Genomic DNA, 19322 nt, shown 5'->3' on the forward strand with positions numbered 1-19322 from the left:
ACTATCCAATCTCTAATATCTAATTTCTAATTACAAAATGAAAATGAGTGAGGGTATATATAGCATCCTCAATTACAATGAACGGCCCAAATCAAAAGAAGATCAACGGCTGAGATTCTGACACCTAAACCCTAATTAGGGTTTGTTATAAAAAGTTCCCCCTTTTATTGAACAATATTAAATGCATAGCCAAATATTTAATTGGCACAAAAATCTAGGAAACATAGACCAATGATAATTATGGCGCCACATCATCTACAACAACCTCTCTTCTAGAATCTTATTCCCTTTCCAATGCTCTTTCTTAGCATATGCAATGAATCTGGACACAATTCCTTCAATCTCAGCAATAGGAATCTCGGGAAGATTCCTCATTCGTTCCCCCAAGTGGATAACTTGATCAAAGGCCTTGAGAAGAGCTGCATCCCATCCAGGTTCGAGTTCTTTGATCTTCTCAATCAGGAGCATAGTGTTGAACATTTGATCCCGTTGCTCATCTGTGATGACATTCTCATCTTTGCAAAAGATGACCTTGACTCTTTCTTCCAACTCTTGAAGATCCACATCTGTCTCAACTTCGATCCTCTTGCCAAGAATGGTACATAACACCTCAAACACCTTGTCCTGAATTGGATGGATGAAGCCCTCAACTTGATTGCATTTGGTGTTGATGTCCTCGAAAAGAACTTCTTTCATCTGGAGTAGAGTTGACCACTGAAGTAAATTATGAGCTCCTCCATCCATTATCTTTTCTTGTGCTAGGATCTTCCTTGGTGTTTGCCTGATTACTTGTAGAACAGGAATGATAACATCTCTAGTGTGGGCAAAAGTGGCTACTGTTATCATTAGGTTGTGGATGATCTCAAGGACCTGGATAGCTCGGTGGATTGTTTGCATCATTCTTGTTGCAAATTCAATGGCAACTGTGTGGGATTTGTCAATCCAAGAGCTCATAAGTTGAACCAAGCTCTTGACTCTCTCTGCCTCGCCAACTGATTCAAGGGGAAGTGCTTGCACAGGAGACACTGCTGGATCCTGACGTCCCAAGGGCTGATTGAGATGGCTAAAGTAGCCTCTCCAAGCACCGACCTCTCTCTCAAGCTTTCTATTCTTTTCCATTTCTTCCTTAAGCTTGTCCTTAAGTACTTCAAATGAATCGGTTGCCTCATCTAGTGCCTGTTCAGCAATGAGTGGACCAAGCTCAAATGTTTCTACATCGTACTCTTCTGCAAGGATTTCACCTTCATACTTGTCCACTACTGGTGTAGCTATTTGCAATTTCTTGGACCCTGTCTCGTCTTTGATCACCTTGGACATCTTGGTGGCCTTCTTCTTCTCCGTTACTTCCTGAGAATTCCCTACAAGGCTCTCTAAGTCAATCACATTATCTTCATCCTTGATCACAATCACCCTTGTTAGTCTCTCCTTCAACCAATCTGGAATGGCAGATCTCATCTCTCTAACTTGTATTTCTTTAGGCAATGGTTCTTCTTCTCGGGGAGATGTCACTTCATCATCATTCTTGTCTTCATGTAGCTTATTGACTTGGGGAGATCGACTTGACGAATGCTGAGGTGCCTTCCCTTTTTCAGGTCTATCATTTTGTACTATTGACTCCACAGACTCATCCACCTCAGGCATCGTCATCTCTTGTCCTTCAACTTGACTTGTCCTTTTCTCATGTCGAGATGATGTACCTGATGAGCGATCTCGATTAGCCTCTTGCTTCTTCTTGGAGGATCCCCTTTTCTCAGGTCTTTCTTTCCTCTTCGCGCCTCTAGGATGAGAATTGTCTTCACTTGCGCTTGCTCCTCCTTCTTCTAGTCTTTCCTCCAAAGTATAAGTCATTGGTACGTTTTGCTCTCTTAACTTTTGATGTTGTGCATCCACCCATCTGCGAGTACATGACAAAACTAGAGCCATCAAAGCTCTCAAGTCTGTAATCTCAAGCTCATTCCAATCTATCTTCACTGCCTTGTCTTCTCTATCATAGGATGACTGGATATGTCTGCCACTGTCCTGAGCTTGATTGGCCACTCTGTAAACTTTGCACTTCCTGATGAAATCTAAAGGTAATCTGGAGTGCATCTTTCTCTTCACTTCTAAATCACTTGAGAGATTCATCCAAAAGTCTTCTACCTGAAATTCGCGCTTGTACTTCCTACCATATGTCTCTTCTATATACCCATAAGGATCAAAATTCTCCCTTGAGGCAAAGAACGTGAATGAATATGAGGCCAACTCCCTCTCTGCATCATCTAAGGCTAGAGCATTAGGACATACCTCAACTGAATTCCCCAGTATGATGGGCACGAGAGCTCCATTTCTATGTCTGTGTCTGAATGCCTTCGCATAGTCTGCCAATTGCCTAGTCACCTTGAGTAGCACTATCTTGTTTGTCGGATACCTCGGCAACATGTAGGGGGGTGAAGGACACCCATGAACTTTGATATATGTAAACTTTTGAAACTGGATGAACCAAGCACCGTACCTCTTTATAAGTTCTTGTGCATCTTGAGATAGTCGGTTGTGAATCCCGCCTTGCAATATCCTAGTGATGTTCATCATGAAGGTATCATTGACTAACTTGTAGTCACTTCCTGGTGGATGATGCAAATGAACATAAGAATCACAAACTCTGACTTCCCCGGGTCCTCTTCCGATCACTCCTCTGTGAGGTAGTCCTGCATATTCGAAACTCCTGATCAAGGCATATATGATGTATGAGCTCATGTGAAATGACTTGGTAGCCTTTAGTCTTCTTAACTGCACGTCCAAGCAATGGCTAAAAATTCTAGCCTAATGAATTGTTCCTTTTCCCTGAACTATCACTTGGATGAAGTAGAACATCCACTTCTCAAAATAGAAGGCTTGAGGGGCCCCTGTAATTCGATTGAGCAAAGTTATCAAATCTCTGTAGTCCTCCTGGAAGTCGATCCTATGTGGTGTGTTGGGAATCTTGCTCAGGCGAGGACGACTTTTAAGTAACCAACTCTTATTGATGATGTTCAAGCAAGAGTCTGGATCATCTTCATACATGGACCTTGCTCCTTCTAAGCTTTTGTAAATCATATCTTTATGCTCTGGAAGATGGAGAGCCTCACTTATAGCCTCCTCTGAAAGGTAAGCCAAAGTGTTCCCTTCCTTGGACACGATTGATCTTGATTGTGGGTCATAATGGCGAGCACACTTGATCATCAGCTCATGGCACTGGACTGCTGGAGGGAAACCGACCGCCTTGATGATGCCACTTTCAATTATTCTCTTTGCGACAGGTGATGGCTTTCCAATCTAAGGGACCTCTCGAAACTTCTTGACACTGAAGTTTCCCAAGTTGGTATCTCCAATGTTGCTCCACTTTGACACGATCTTAGTCTCCAATTCTTCATTCCTCTGATCTTCCTTCATGAGAGCTGGATGACTAGTGGATGCTCTTGCCTTTGGGGTCGCCATCTTGACACCTACACAACATTTCATAATGAGTAATATATTTTGCAACGTAGAAATATAGAGTAGAAAGGAAGACAAAAGATTTTAATTAGGAAACTTCATGATAAATCTTGAGTTATCATTTCCTAATTAACTACGCAGTTTTCAAAAACTTAAAGTTCAAAATTCAAAATTTCAACATTGGGACTTAGGATGATCTCGCCATACCTCCACTTGAGAATTAATTTTAAAAAATGATGCAAAAATAAGGTGAATTTTGGCTAGGCGAAATGTAGATTGAAGTCCTTCCTTTAGCAAAATGCGCCTCCTTTAGTCTTCTCAAGCATCAACTCCACCACCTTAAGCCTCTAACACTTAGGGTAATTCACTCCAACTAGACCAGATTTCGCACCTCCTCTTTGCTTCTCCAAATTCGCACTTGAAACAATGAGTGAATGATTTGAATAATGAAACACACCCCAAATATATAGAGCGCTCACCATTTCATTTCCCTATAGGCCGACTTGATGAAAATAGGCCAAAAAATTAAAAAAAGGAAGAGGCCGACTTAATAAATAAATAAAAATGATTCCTCAAGCGCTCCCTTTTTTAATTTTAATTTCACAAACATTAATTTTAAATAAAAAATCGATTTTTTGGAGGCTCAAAATTAATTTATCAAATGCTATGCGCTTTTATTAAATGCCAATTTAATTAATTCTTTTTTTTTTTTCAATTATTTCGAAGTTGATGATTTTGGCATTTCATGCGATTTGGAAAATGTTAACGTTGGGATATTGCAAAATAAAGAATGCACATGTTAAGCGCTCTGGTCCCTTGGTGAGGGACAGGAGCACTTTTTCGTTTTTAGGCTAGGATTCTCAATTTTTTGAAGTCAAACCTTTGTTCACCATGCTTTGGAAGATCCTTACTATCTCATACAACTTTGCCTTAGCATAATCTCGGAGGGAATTTATTGTTTTCAAAAAAAAGCGCTCTGGTCCTTCAGTGAGGGACGGGAGCACTTTTGAGTCCATTGCATGAATTCTTGATCACATTAACCTTCAATTTACCCTCAAGGCGTAGAATATCATATTTCACTCAATCTTGAGCCTTGGTAATAAAAATATCCTTTCAAAATGCAAGGTAAATGGTCATACTTGGAAATTGCGCCCTGGTCCCTTGGTGAGGGACGGGAGCACTTTTGCCAGTTGTCGTCAAAGTTTGCAACTCTCGCATCTCAATTCCACTTCAAGGCACTTTAAACACTTTTTCAAACTTGCGCCTTGGCCTCAATTTATCCAAAATTGGCGAGAAAGGCAAGATAACATGTTAAGCGCTTTGGTCCCTTGGTGAGGGATGGGAGCACTTTTGAAAAAGTGGCATGGTCCTTCAGTGAGGGACGGGAGCACTTTTTGCAATTACAAGCTTATTTGTCCTTTGCTAGCCTTCGAAATTATCTTCAATGGATGAATCTTGCCTTCTTTCATTCATTTCAATCACGCAACTTGCCTTGCCTTTGCAAGAAATTTGTATTTTTAGAAAAGTGCTCTGGTCCTTCAGTGAGGGACGGGAGCACTTTTGAAAGTCGCTCTGGTCCCTTGGAGAGGGACGGGAGCACTTTTTACATCTTGGCATACTTTTTTGTTCTTTCAATTGCGTCCAAGGCATAAAACATGATTCGTCATTCCCATCCAAGTCAAGTTTTGCCATAAAATATCAAACAAATAAGAGAAACTTGAAAAAGTGGCATGGTCCTTCGGTGAGGGACGGGAGCACTTTTTGTCATTTGGGTTGATTTACTCTGTTGTGATCTGCTTAAATTATATTCAATGGACAAAACATGCTTCCCTTAACCTCTTCAAATCATAAAATCACCTTAACCTTGCAAAGATAGTGCAAATTTGAAAAAAAGTGGCACGGTCCTTCAGTGAGGGATGGGAGCACTTTTTGCGCTCTAAGCCAAATTGTCTCACTTTCCACCTTGAAATTCCTTTGCTAGAGAAGATTTCATCTTACTTCATGCTATGAATAGAAGTTAATGTCTAATAAAGGTCTAAAATTGTGCATATAAAGAAAAGTGCTCTGGTCCTTCAGTGAGGGACAGGAGCACTTTTTACCTTCTAGGCAAAAACTTCATCATTTCTTTGTTTTCAATCAAGTTTGGATGTTCTATCACGTTCATTTCGTCCTTCACCATGTCTTTGATGTCTCAATTTAACCAAACAAGGCCAGGAATGGCTCAAATAAGTCTTTTTGCCCTGGTCCTTCAGTGAGGGACGGGAGCACTTTTTCTTTTAACTTTCAAAATTCACCAATTTTATGCCTTCAAAATCTTCAAAAATATCGAGTCATGTCCAATTATCATTCCGGAAGACCCTGCACAAAACAAAATAGAAAAGTCAGTGACAAATATGCATAGAATAACATTTGTGCTCTGGTCCCTTGGTGAGGGACAGGAGCGCCTTTGTCCTTTCTGGCTAAAATATTCAAAATTTAGGTCTCCAATCATTTCACAAGGCAGAGTTAGGTCATCTTCAAGGCCAGGAATCAGTTAGCAAGCCCTCGCAAAACAAGAAATTGTACTTAGAATGAAATTCGCCCTGGGCCTCCAGTGAAGGACAAGAGCACTTTCCTCTGTTTCAGGCATCATCTTGCCTCCGAAATTTGATCAAAATTTACCTAGGCAAGAATATACAATTTTATCTTCAAAATGCTAACACTTAGACAAAATTTGAATTTTCCTTCAAAAAACCCTGATGAGACCTAACCTGAGACATATCTGACTTCCTGACACACTTATCTTACTTCAATAATCAACCCTCGGAAGGACGCTTAATAACTTTCAAAATTTGAATGGACTTATCTTGAAAAAAAAAAAATCCAAAAGAAACCTCTAAGGCTTAGCCCTAGCCCAGACAACTCACTCACTCACTCAAAACCCTAAAAGCAGAGAGAAGAACAGGCAAAACAAAAGCAAAAAGAGGGGGTCCCCATTTTAATGGGGCGCTGTGTGAAATGGTCACAACAGGGTGCAAAGAAACCCTTTCCAGAACACAAACTGTGGTAGTCCAAGCAGCAATTTGCATCTATGCCATCTGGGAGGCTTTTGAGAAATTCACCCTCTTTGAGATCATCATCACTTTCTCCTTTTGCTGCCTCACTCTTTCATTCACATTCGTGCATCCATTCCATTGCTTCCTTATGATGATGATCATTCGAAGCGAACCTTGGTAGTAAACATTATGATTTCACCCAGATATATAGTCTTATCGTGCCTCTACTTAACCTCACCTGATGTGGCCCTCTTAATCACCCATCTTCTAGACAGCGGGGAGCAAGCCTAGTGGCAGTTGAATCCAGCTCATCCTCATGGCCGTCACTCCCACCAAGTCGCTAAACAATTTTCTGTGGCATGTTTCGTAATGTATCTTGCTATTGTGATGTAATTTTGCTGCTGTCTACGAACTTGCTGTTTTTGAGGATATGTCTGATTTGTTCAAGCTTCATTTCCTTCTCTTTATTGATAATAACTCTTAATGCAGAATGTTTCACAATTTTTAATTTTTAAAGTCAATTATCTTGGTTTTCATCTCAGTGTTATTTAGTTGAATGCAATAATTTTTAGTTTTGTTTTTTATTTGTACTGTAATCAATGATCTTTTGGAAAGGGAGATGGAAAATTGAACTAGTTTCATGATATTCGTTTGATTGTGAAATTCAGGCAAGACTGTATTTACTAGTGATCATGCCCTGAAGTTGGAATGGGTACCAGACTGGATTGCTATAGTAGGGAGTGGCTATATTGGGCTTGAGTTCAGTGATGTCTACACTGCACTTGGGAGTGAGGTAAGAACTGTGTTTCAAGAACTTATTTTTGTGTTTCATGACGAATTCAATAAGCATGTTCTACATAAACACAAAATCTTGGACTTACTAATTGGAGATACTTTATTGTCACCACAGATTTTACAAGTAAAATTGTAAATGTTAAAAGTAGTTTCAGAGCTCTTGCCAAAATTCAAACTTATCACTTTGAGTTGTGTGTTTTGTATGAATGCCACAGTTACTAAAATCTTTACTCTTGATTTTGTGGAGATATAAATAACGGCATCTGTTGTACTGTTACATTTTACAAGTGGATATCATGCATTCCTCTCTGGAAGCATTTGGTGTCTTGGATGCAGGGTAATGAACTGTTTTAACTCTTAAGAATAATGCTACTGCTAAAGGACATAGACATGAATATACCTAAAATCTGAAAGCATTTACAACTAAGAGAACGATATAAGTCATATCAAATAGGGTTTAGACTAGTCTTAATGCAGATAGTCATAGTGTTGAGAATTGGCAAGGACTTTCAGATCAGAGCCTGAGTCAGGCTTGGCAAGTTTGCAGCCATGACTCATGAAGAAAAACGGAAAATCAACTTAAAATTTTCAGCTGTGTAGCAGCTTCCTTTTCTTCTGAAATTCCTGGCCAAGTAGTGGCCATCTTAGCTTAGGAAGGAAGTCTATCCAACCATCCAACATATACTATGCTTATAGTTCTGTGGAATATGAAGTTTATACTGAGTGTACATTGGGTGGCTGGATATACTTCCTGCCTAAGATAGGTTCTCTAGATATATCTAGCTGCTTTTTTATTCAAAATTGATTGTGATGTTCTGTTATAAAGAGTTAAAACTTCCCATCCTTTAGTGGTCCTATGTTTCATGTTTAACCTTGAATGACCTTCCCTGGTTTAAGCTAATGACAGGTGTAAGTAGGTCTTCTCTTAATGCTAGCTGTGTCAACAGATATGAAAGTCACGGTTAGTTGTTATATTCTTTTGCGGGACAGATTTCACCACAATTAAGCGTCGCTAGTCTATGCTCTGGCGAGTCTGAAAGAACAACAATGATGCCAGAAATCAAGTGTTATAAATTTTGAGGTGCAAGATTTAATGTAAATTATAATACTCTACATTTTGGACATAGTTGAGACAGCATGGATCTGCAAGGACTCAAACATAGGACCTACTAGATGAGTGCTTGGGCACTCTGCAACCAAGTCATTGGCCCTTCACATGTTTGATTGCTTTTCTGAGTGTGCATTGAGATTCCAACACCATCCTCAAGTAGCACACAGCTTGAGCTCTTCTAGGTTGGCTTTGATACCTTGTTAAGAAGCATGGGTTGACCAGGGCTTGAATTTAGGACCTCCGAGGGACAACTTCAAGTGCTTTACCAACAAGGCACTGACCTGAACATCTTCACACGTTTTCCAGAGCATGGATTAAACCTTCAAAAGGCAGCAGGGCTTATCATCAGTTGATTGCTCTTAAAGGAAAAGAGGTATATGTATTATGAACCATAGAAAAAAAAATCTCCAAAAAATCCCAATTATACCCATTCACCCATATGGAAACAATATTTTTTATCCATTGACCCATAAGGAAACTTTAATTTCGTGCTCATCTTAACAGCATCTTGTTTTGAAAATATGTACAAGTAGTTTTGTGCAAACTGAGATGTAGGCTACTCTTTCTCTAGCTAGGGTTTGCTCTTGTTATAGGTTTGTTATAATTGTGGTATACTCAAATGCTATGCCAGGTTACATTTGTTGAAGCGTTGGATCAGCTTATGCCTGGTTTTGACCCGGAAATAGGGAAACTGGCCCAAAGGGTGTTGATCAACCCACGAAAAATAGATTATCACACTGGTGTCTTTGCAAAAAAGGTAATTTTAATCAGTGACAGTCTCATTAGTAAATTTCCAGATTAATTAAGTAAATCCTAGCATAGTACTATTGACTTTAAGAATCTGCAAATTGAAATTGGTAACAAGTTTATTTTATATTGAGTACATTGGTGGACCTGTATATTGTAGATAACACCCGCAAAGGATGGAAAACCTGTAACTATAGAGCTTATTGATGCAAAAACAAAGGAGCCAAAGGATACCTTGGAGGTAAGCTATATAATTAAAATAATTTTTGCTTCTAAAGTTATTTTCACTTGCATGTTGAATACTCTTCTGATATCTTGCAAATTATTCTCTATTTTAAAATGTTATACTGTAGCGAAATTTCTGGAAGCAGCTTTTGTGAGATGAGTGTTGCTCCTGTTATGAGATTCTGGCTTTTGGTGTACTAGGATAGAGGGAATTGAAAGTCAGTTCAAATATGAGGACTCCTTTGTTCTACCTACCTAAGTATTTAAGGATGAATAGGGTTTTTTTTTGCATCTTAAAGGAAAATAGTTTGTGGCACTACCATGCTTCTATACAAAATTTCAAATTTGCTTAATGACATGTTTAGGTACTGGCATGAATGTTGCCCTAAAGCTTCTTACCCATTATTCTGACTGTTCATACAAATATGGCTGTCTGGGTGGTATTACTTTTCTCAAATGTCTTTGCAATCCTCTATTATCATGAAATGAGCCTTTTACGCTGGTGTTGGTAGATGCTGCATTTGACTAGAATATCTTCTTCTTTTTCCAACTTGGCTAATATGCAAGTGACTGTCCTTTCTCTAATTTCTTTATTGGTGATTTCCATCTTTGAACTTTGTACTCAAATTGGTGTGAAACAATCCTCGCTGTGTTTTTCACCTTGTTGCATGGATTGTTGTGATTTGTGAGTGTCTTTGTCAAACATATGATTAGTGTAGATTTTTCCCTTAATATTCTTTTTTTACAGATATGGATGACAATGGTGGTACTTTCAGTTACAAGTGATCCAAGTATTCTTTTTATGTTTGCTGCAGGTAGATGCAGCACTGATTGCTACAGGACGTGCACCATTTACAAAGGGCTTAGGCCTTGAGAATGTAAATGTTCTTCTTACAAGGAAACTCTGCTTTTGTTTTGCTTAGCACAACTGTGGACAGAAAAAATGACAAGGATAAAATCTATTTCCTGATGGCATCAACTGTACAATAATTTCTGGATGCTTCTCTTCATGAAGAAATGACATGATTTTTTTGATTTCTTATTAGTGTTATCTTTGTGGTGTTCTTTTAGATTAATGTAGCTACACAGCGGGGTTTTATTCCAGTTAATGAGCGTATGCAAGTTGTTGATGCAAATGGAGGCAAGGTCTGTATTTTTCTGTAATTTTCACTTCGAAAGCAAAATGTTATATTTAGAAGTTCATTTTGTGCTCCATTTAATATTCCAAGGATATTTGTCGAATGCTCAGTCACTCGTGTATTTTTGTCTTAGTTTGTTTATTGTTAAGTTCCCAGCATTGCTTTTTTCTACAGTTTCCCATCCAATTTATTATGAAATTGCTTTTGGTTTTCAATTGCTCAGGTTCCTCATCTCTATTGCATTGGAGATGCAAATGGAAAAATGATGCTTGCTCATACCGCAAGTGCGCAAGGGATCTCAGGTGAGTAACTAACTGCTTGTTTGGTATTGGTTTATTTTCTGGCAGTTTTGCAATCTTGGATTAAGTGTCACTCACTCTTGAAACTGTTTAGTTTATATCAAATTTGTTTTCTTATTTGTTCTGATGGAGAATTTCTTATTGCAGTCATTGAACAGATTTCTGGGAGAGATAATGTTCTTAATCATTTGAGCATTCCAGCGGCTTGCTTCACTCATCCAGAGATCAGCATGGTTGGCTTGACAGAGGTATAATATATATTGTAGTTCTTTATGATTGCATCTTTTTTAGGAATAAGCATCTGTTGTTCAACTCAGAGAAATGCAACAGTTGGATAAACTGCTATAAAGCTAACACTGTTGCTGACATATTAGCTGTTGCCAGCTTGCCATGTTTTTGTCTGGGTTTGAGTTCAACAAGTGAAACATTCTTGAAGAAGTTAATCAATGAAATTTAAAAAAAAACAGTATCATGAACAGAAATATAGATATATCTTACAGAAGAGTTTAAACTTTCAAATCTTATTTAATCCTAATTTCTAGAATATCACTAAATAGTCTCACAGCATTTTCTTGAAAAAATGCAATAACTATCTGGAAGGTATATTGAGCCAATGACAAAATTGTTCTTAATGAAATCGCAAGTGTATTTGAATCCCTCCGCATGGACCCACTTGCAATTCTCAAATCTTGGACATGTACACCATCTAATGGTTTTGTAAAACACACACGTGTCCCATTCCTTGAATAAATTTCATCAGCCCTTGATAAGGCAGACTATGTCCTTGAGATAGAAGTTCCAAAACCATTTAAAAATTCATTGTATAATTCTTTAGTTATTATAGCACAATTTTCTAGGCAATAGGTTTGTTATGAATGCTTATGCAAATAAGCCTCAAATCAGATATTGAATATTTATATGTCATTCTTTAGTGAAAAAACTCTTTCAAGTCATCTCAGAAAATCGTTTAAATGATGCGGAATTATTTGAACTACATGCCTCATGTGTGTTTGCTTGCATTGCATTTGTGGTTTTCAAATCAGTTTGCGTATTATTTTCTATTCATTGTTTATGAAGTTGATTGTAATTCTTTCTGAGGCTTGTTCCATTCGTTGTTGATCTGCAATGTGTATGCTTTGAGTTTTTTTTTTAATAGGATTCCTAATTTTCTGATTTCACCAGTCTGTGCCATTTTGTTATATTTGGGCTCTCTTAAGCTGTCCTGCAACTTAAAGTGACATTGTTAAAATTGCAGTATCAAACTTCTCCAACAAGGAGCAGATTTTAAATCTCCTTTAGATTTCTTTGCTCCACAAGCAACAAACAAACTTGATTGGATTGTTTTTATACTTGCAACCAACAGGCCTGAATTAATTAATTGCTTCAACTTCTTGAAAGTTGAACCTATAAAACATATTAGAGCATCTTAGGACCTCCAATCCATTGAACTTAAAACAATGAAAAAATCGGTGCATTGTCATGACACAACACTTGCGCTATGAATAATCATGACTCTTCACCTCATAATGTTTTGTTGCAAAGAGATACCAATGTTCTCCTTTACATTGGTGAAGAATTTGATCTAGAATGATACCAGCTGAATACTCGAGTCTTGACAAATTTAACAACAGATCTCTACAATATTTGACTGGAGGATTCAGCAAAAACATCCACACCACCAATATATGATTGAAAAATAAAACGCATTACCAAACAGAAAGGAGGTTGGCAATAAGCTTGTCATATGCCCAATGAACTAGGAAAGCTTGTTTTCTCTCTCATTTCATGCTGCACACCACATTCAAATGACAATCATGTTTGGATGAACATGTGAGCTGCATTCCAATGTGACATAATTTGGAAATTTTCATGTAATGTTAATGATCAAATTTTATCTATCTCTGTCTAATGCACTTCTTTCCACATTATTTCCTCTATTTAGTTCTTCTCACTGTTATAATTACTATAGCTTAAATGTCTTACATACAGATATCTTTAAAAATAAATCAACATCAAGGCACTTATCTTTATAAATTATCATATTGTCTTCTTTACTTTTAAAATCCTCCATGAAAATATTAAAATATGTTTTAGTTTTGGTGTTAAACTATCATATGTTATAAAAGCAGGGTTGCAGGGAGATGGGTTTCCAACCCCCTGGCATATGTTTCCAAAACTTGGATGTGTTTCCCTTATTGGAGACAGGTATGGAGATGTTCCCAGTTGCAGGAAACATCCTGTCTGTGTTGCCAGCCTTCTCCCAGTTTGAAAGCCCTCAAATGCTGCCATTTCTGCCAGAAAAGACCATAACAATGAAAAAACAACACCCTAAAATGCATGGCATTGTTTGTATCAAAAGTAGGAAAGTAGAAAGGAGCACCACAAAACTTGCAGAGAGCCGTACAACAACATTCACAACCAGCGACTAGTGACCAAGTACCTACTCGCATTTTGTATTAATAATTCAGAAAATGCAAAAAATGCTAATACACAGCAACTGTACGTGTCTCCCTGCAACCCTTACACAAGTAGATCCTTTAAACAAACATCAAAATAATTATGTGGGAGTTGCTGCTCACTATAATATCAAACTTTTAACTTTTTTAGAATGAGAGAGAGTGGTTACTAGATACACTACATAATAGTAATTAATATTAATGTAAAATACATAATATTAGTTATTTACAATTAACATTAACATTTAATATTTATAATTAACATTATATCATTCACATTTTTTATTTTAGCATTTTAATATATATATATTAAAAAAATGGTGTCTCCAAGAACCTCTCTCCTTTTTTCTAAAAATGACATACCAGTACCGGTCTCCCGTATCAGCACTGGTACCAGTTTCTTGGTAACTAAGTTTCAATATCTAATAATTATGATATATTTCACATTTTTAATTTTAGCATTTTAATATATATATATATATATATATATTAAAAAATTGGTGTCTCCAAGTAGGCATCTCCTTTTTTTTAAAAGTGACATACCAGTACCAGTCTCCCGTACCAGCACCAGCACAAGTCTCCTGGGAACTATGGTTACAACTAAGCTATCATATTGTTATCTATTGGTTAAAATTTAAAAATGAAACACAAACACTATGGGAAATGCGTTGTTACAATTACTTTATCCTGAATAAAGAGTAGACATTGAGATTAAAAAGATTTGAATATACTGAAGTGAAAAGACCATCAAAGTATGCGAATTGTTTTAGTTTTATGAACAATATATTTTAATATTTTATAAAATAAATTATTGTTAATACTTCTAGTTTGTGGATATTGATGTGTAGTGTTTTTCTTTATCATCAATGGTTTGGATTGCACTCTGTGATCCTTCATCAAGAACTCTTCACTCTTCACTACGATGAAGGATCATGGAGCATGATCCAAAATGTTGATGATAAAAAAGCACTACACAATTGATATCTATCAACTAGATGTATTAATAGCAAATATGGATTGTGGAAACTTGATGTCATTAAATAAATTATTGTCAATTTGGAAAAGGCAACGGTCACTTTTTTACATTTTCTTTTTCTTTTCTTCAAATAGTAAGGGAACACTTACATTATAGATTTTTTTTCCTATTTTATGATATGCATGATAATAAATGATGTGGGCAAGAATTTAATATTGTAAATTTGAGAAGACATTTTTAATAGAAGGAAATATAAGTGGGGTTGCAAACTAAGTGGGCTTAACTTTGGAAGAAACTCTATGGTTAAGTGCGCTTGAGTTGTAGTACTGGGATGGGTGACCTTCCGGAAAGGCCCAATGCTTCACCTCTTTGAGCATCACCTAGATGCAATGAGTTCTAAGTGTTCCATTCATTCTCATGGGAGATGGGTTCTTGTGAATCACTGCTCATGAAACATGGGTCAATGAGTTTGACTCAAAAACTACACAGTTGAATCCTGATAGCAATATCACAATTTGACTTGCTGTGGAAAATATGTCTTACTTATCAAAAGGAAAGATTTTATCTAATCACAAAAAGTACAAGAGACAAGAAAACTGGACCAATGAGAGATCCAGCAAAGCCAGTCAAGTGCTCAGAGATCATCAGGTGTGTCAGCTCCTCTAAATTGAAAATATTTTATGCAGGCTGCAAGGGGTGTAACTGGATATTGTCATTGGCCTTACCATCAACAAGATACTTCAATTTTCTAAGGATATACTGCCAACTGATTTGGTCAAAAGTTTAGAGGATATTTCAAGCCTGGTTTTGTGAAAGGTGAAACTGGACAGACCCGACCACTTGTTTACCTGAGAGACATAGCATTATCATCTTAGAATTCCGTAAGGCATAAACGGTAAGATTCTTTAGCTTTTTCTGACAGCACGAAAAAGGCTGAATTTGCAGCTCACAAATTCAACAATGTTGTTTGAGGCCTGTCCTAAATTCATGCTGAAGACCACTATCTTCAGCTGAGATCCAGACCATAGCACACCTCTAGCAGCAGCACTATCAGGATTGGATTTCTTGGGCCTGGCAAAAAAGAGAGTAGGTTAGTTGAAGTTAATCTCCAGTGGGAGGCAGCCAGCTGGAGAGTTGCAGTTAAAATCCACAAAGTTCCATTTTTTGAGAATGTGAATTGCGCTCTAGATAGCACATTCAGGTCTTGCATTATTTTGAAACAAGTTTTGGCATTTTCTACAATAGTGAACTTGAGAAGATATTAATCACATGGGAATAGGTTAAATTCATTGTTAGCAATACACAGTTAATTAAAGTTAGGTGTCAATATCACATTCAGTGTGTCTTTGAGTAGGTTCATGATAAATGTTTATCCACCTGACAGATTGGCACAGTTACAGCCTTCTTTCCTGTAGTTCCCACTATGGAGTGCATTTTGGCCTAAAAACTAATTTTTGGTGAGACATCCTTGGTGAAAATGCAAGGGCTAACTTGTATTAGAATCATTAGATATTATAGGTGCATGGCTGAAATAACTGGGTCTAAGTTGATTTATGTTTTATTGTTTTATTCTATGCATTTGGGTTTTCCTGCATGTCACAATAAAGTCACTTGATGAATCGTCATTGAAAGTATATATAATTGAATTATCTCTGCAAACTTTGAAAAACATTACTCTCTGAACAAGTTGACCTTCCAGATGTGGAGAGTGTGCCACTGTAAAGAACTTGGCTTCTTGTATGTGAATAAGATACTCATGACTCGTGAGTACCCATTATAGAGAAAGTTAAACAAGAAGACACCACTTAGACTTAGGAAGTTATGATCTTTATGGATCCCTACTTTGCATCTCATTGGCAAGGGACAAATTTGACTATCCTAAACTAAATTATCCTATAGAAGTCCATTTCTATAATTCTATATGTATTATAAGCACGACTGCATGCAAAAAAAGAGTACAAAGCTATTAGTGAAAAATGTACATGGTCTACACCCTATTGAATTAATTACTTATGTGGTACAATGATATGCAAAGAAGCATCTAGAGAAAAGGAAACTTCTAGAGGAAGGGGATCTTCTAGCACACAACACATACAATAAGCTTCAATACAAAGGACTTGTAGAGAAGGTTGATACATATAGGTATGTGCAAAGAACACAAATACAAAATAAAACTACAAGTTCTGATCCAAGTGACTACATTGACCATGCAATAATGTCTCATCACCTGTTTTCTGCTCAGCATTAAAAGTTGAAACCTATGTGTCTAGTTCTCAAATCTTTCATTATCTTATGGGCACATGCTGATCATCTTCAATACTTGTAAAGTATGAACCTTTACAAAAAGATAAGATTTAGCTCATCCCATTTAGGTATGAGGGTGTTAGTTCCAAACCAGGGATAGGGCTGTCCCTCACCTAAGTTGGATTTACCATTTCCCGTGCAACCTGCTTATGCAGATCAGAGATACACAAACACAAATAGGCACAAACTGTGCTTAGAATATGTATAGAGATATTCATTTTAAAATTTAAAGTATTCAAACAAAGCTCAAATGCAAAGTGTCATGGTATTCATGCAGAGTCCACAGGTAATGAGATGGAATTTTATGATTGGGGGATGTATTTGTCAATTACATGCAAGGGAGTGACTCAACCACCATTTAAGAAGCTGCTCATGTGACCATCAAGAGCCATTGTATGCTCCTACAAAATATTGAACATCTAATATCAATGGAGCCTCCTCTACAACGTATCCCTTATAACAGGGTCCTTTATTGCTTCTGATAATGTATTCAATATAATATCTTTAAGAATATCTATGGTGGGGTATGATGGGTATTCAACCATTCTACTATACTAATTTTGATTCTGAAATCAATGCTTTTTCCATAATGATATTTCTTAGTCAATTGTCGTTGCAGCTGTGACATGGGTGGAGTTAAAGAAAAAGTTTGAAAATTTCAATGTAAAATCACTTTTCACAACTCCTTAAGCTCTCCTGCATCCTGATGATGAATCACAGAGTGTGATTCAAAACGTTGATGGTTAAAAATTGCTCACACAATCAAATCCAGAAACTGCATACAAGATTTGAATGGATTGTGGAAATCTTATAGCTTTGAACTCTTATTTTGTTTGAGAAAGTTATGCAAAAAAACCTTTTATTTTGTTGAGGAAGTCATGCAAGAGATCAAGGAAACACACAAATAACTACATATCATTAGTTTCAAATCCTAGCATTTCATGATTAACTTTAAGATTAATTCTTTTCTGGGGCTTCTTTTGGTTGTCAACATTATGGCTACTGTTGTCTTGATACAAGTCTAGCACTTTAGGCAACTCTTGCATTAAATCCTTTCTCAAGTGCAGTATATATAACATTTCTGCTTAATCTTCTGTATATAGATGGCAATAGATGACCATATTAAGGTTCTTTGTAAGCCTAAGCTGCAATTGTTTGTTTGCAACATGGAATCATGGCATAATAATATGGTATTATTATTCTATATCCAGTTGATTCTCATTGAGGGTTATTTTATTTAATATCCACTGAGAAGCCTCTTAGTTAAAAACGATGCAATCATGCAACATTTTCACAATATTTTTTGAAGCTCCTACCAAAAGCAATCTTGAATGGTAAACCATTAAATGAAGGTTCTTGAATTGTAGACATGCAAATGAAGGTTTTACTCTTAGGTGGTGTGCAGATTACCAGTTAACATATGATGACCAAACATAGCAAAATGTGCAGTGTCGCAAACCATACTAAAATTGAAGCCAACCTTTTTCATAGGGTCCTCTTTTTCTTGACAAAGATGGTCAGACATCCCCCTAAGAATTAATACTTTTTGAGAAATTTATGAAATAGGATGCTAAAGTCTTTGATGAATAGGATGTTTCCACAAAGGGTGACAAGAGTGCGTACAGTGATGTTCTGACTTCCGTCTCTCCTAGTGGGTGAACAACTTTCACATGTGATGCTCGAAAATTGCATCATTTCTGTGAATGAAATCCATCTTTCTTTGCAGGAATAAAAAGTCATGTTTGTAAAATATTGAATGACTTGATTTCTGCCACTCTAATGTATATTAGCAGAATGTTAAAATTCATGCATTACAGTTAACTGTGCCGTTTGAATTGATTTTGTATCGAGTGTAGCAATGTTGGATATTTGTATGACAACTCTTCTGGATTGTTTATTCTATACAACAGCCACAAGCAAGGACAAAGGGTGAGGAAGAGGGCTTCAAAGTGAGTGTAGCTAAGACAAGCTTCAAAGCCAATACAAAGGCACTTGCTGAGAATGAAGGAGAGGGTATAGCAAAGGTATGCTTATATTAGTGAACTCCATTCTATGATTTTTTTTAGTTCTTACAGTAAGCAGGATGATTTGATGCTTTACAAAAGCCCTTCCATGCAAGAGAAAAGACAGAAATCCAAAATATATATCCTTGCAATGTTGAATCATCTATTTTCTTCAATTACAAACAAATTGGAAACTTAATTGGAAAAGTTAGCAATTCTTCCTGTACAGAGTCATACACACATGATATCCAGGCACCAAAACATTTGGCATACACTTGGCATTAATATCACTTTATTTATATTTACATATCATGGTTCCAACTGGTCTTTTCCTGGTAGAAAAAGTCACGTTTCTTGAGATAGCATTATCTGACAGATAAATCTCTGATTGGTTAAATTACAGTTGATATACCGTCCAGACACTGGAGAAATTCTTGGCGTTCACATTTTGGGCTTGCATGCAGCTGATCTTATTCATGAAGCATCCAATGCTATTGCTCTGGGAACAACAGTTCAGGTAACTCCCTTTTGAACTTCATAAAAGTTAGATATATCAACTTCAAGATGAGTAAGAGTAGAATTATCTAACAATGACTACAGATGTGCATACAAATATGGATATTAAGGTGCAGGAGTTGGTTTTGGGGGTATCCTTTCAGAATGAGTTCTTGCAGTTAAAACTTAATTTGTTAAACTTGAATAGAAATTCTTACTACAAATGTTTACTTACAACTATCCTTATCACTGGCACTCACATATTTATTCTCGTTTCGTTTATGGGG

At 36.8% G+C, this 19322-nt stretch overlaps 1 protein-coding gene across 1 annotated transcript in view; it reads left to right on the forward strand.

The window, feature by feature from the left end:
* Positions 1-19322, forward strand: part of LOC131026759 (dihydrolipoyl dehydrogenase 2, chloroplastic) — a 69340-nt gene that overhangs the window by 36139 nt on the left and 13879 nt on the right. The window contains exons 5-13 of the mRNA XM_057956700.2: positions 7154-7278; positions 9023-9148; positions 9299-9379; positions 10179-10241; positions 10435-10509; positions 10726-10804; positions 10949-11049; positions 18448-18561; positions 18944-19057. Coding sequence (XP_057812683.2) covers positions 7154-7278; positions 9023-9148; positions 9299-9379; positions 10179-10241; positions 10435-10509; positions 10726-10804; positions 10949-11049; positions 18448-18561; positions 18944-19057 — 878 coding nt within the window. The remainder of the gene's footprint in view (positions 1-7153; positions 7279-9022; positions 9149-9298; positions 9380-10178; positions 10242-10434; positions 10510-10725; positions 10805-10948; positions 11050-18447; positions 18562-18943; positions 19058-19322) is intronic.

The sequence above is a fragment of the Cryptomeria japonica genome, chromosome 1, assembly GCF_030272615.1.
Source record: "Cryptomeria japonica chromosome 1, Sugi_1.0, whole genome shotgun sequence".
Classification (NCBI taxonomy): Eukaryota; Viridiplantae; Streptophyta; class Pinopsida; order Cupressales; family Cupressaceae; genus Cryptomeria; species Cryptomeria japonica.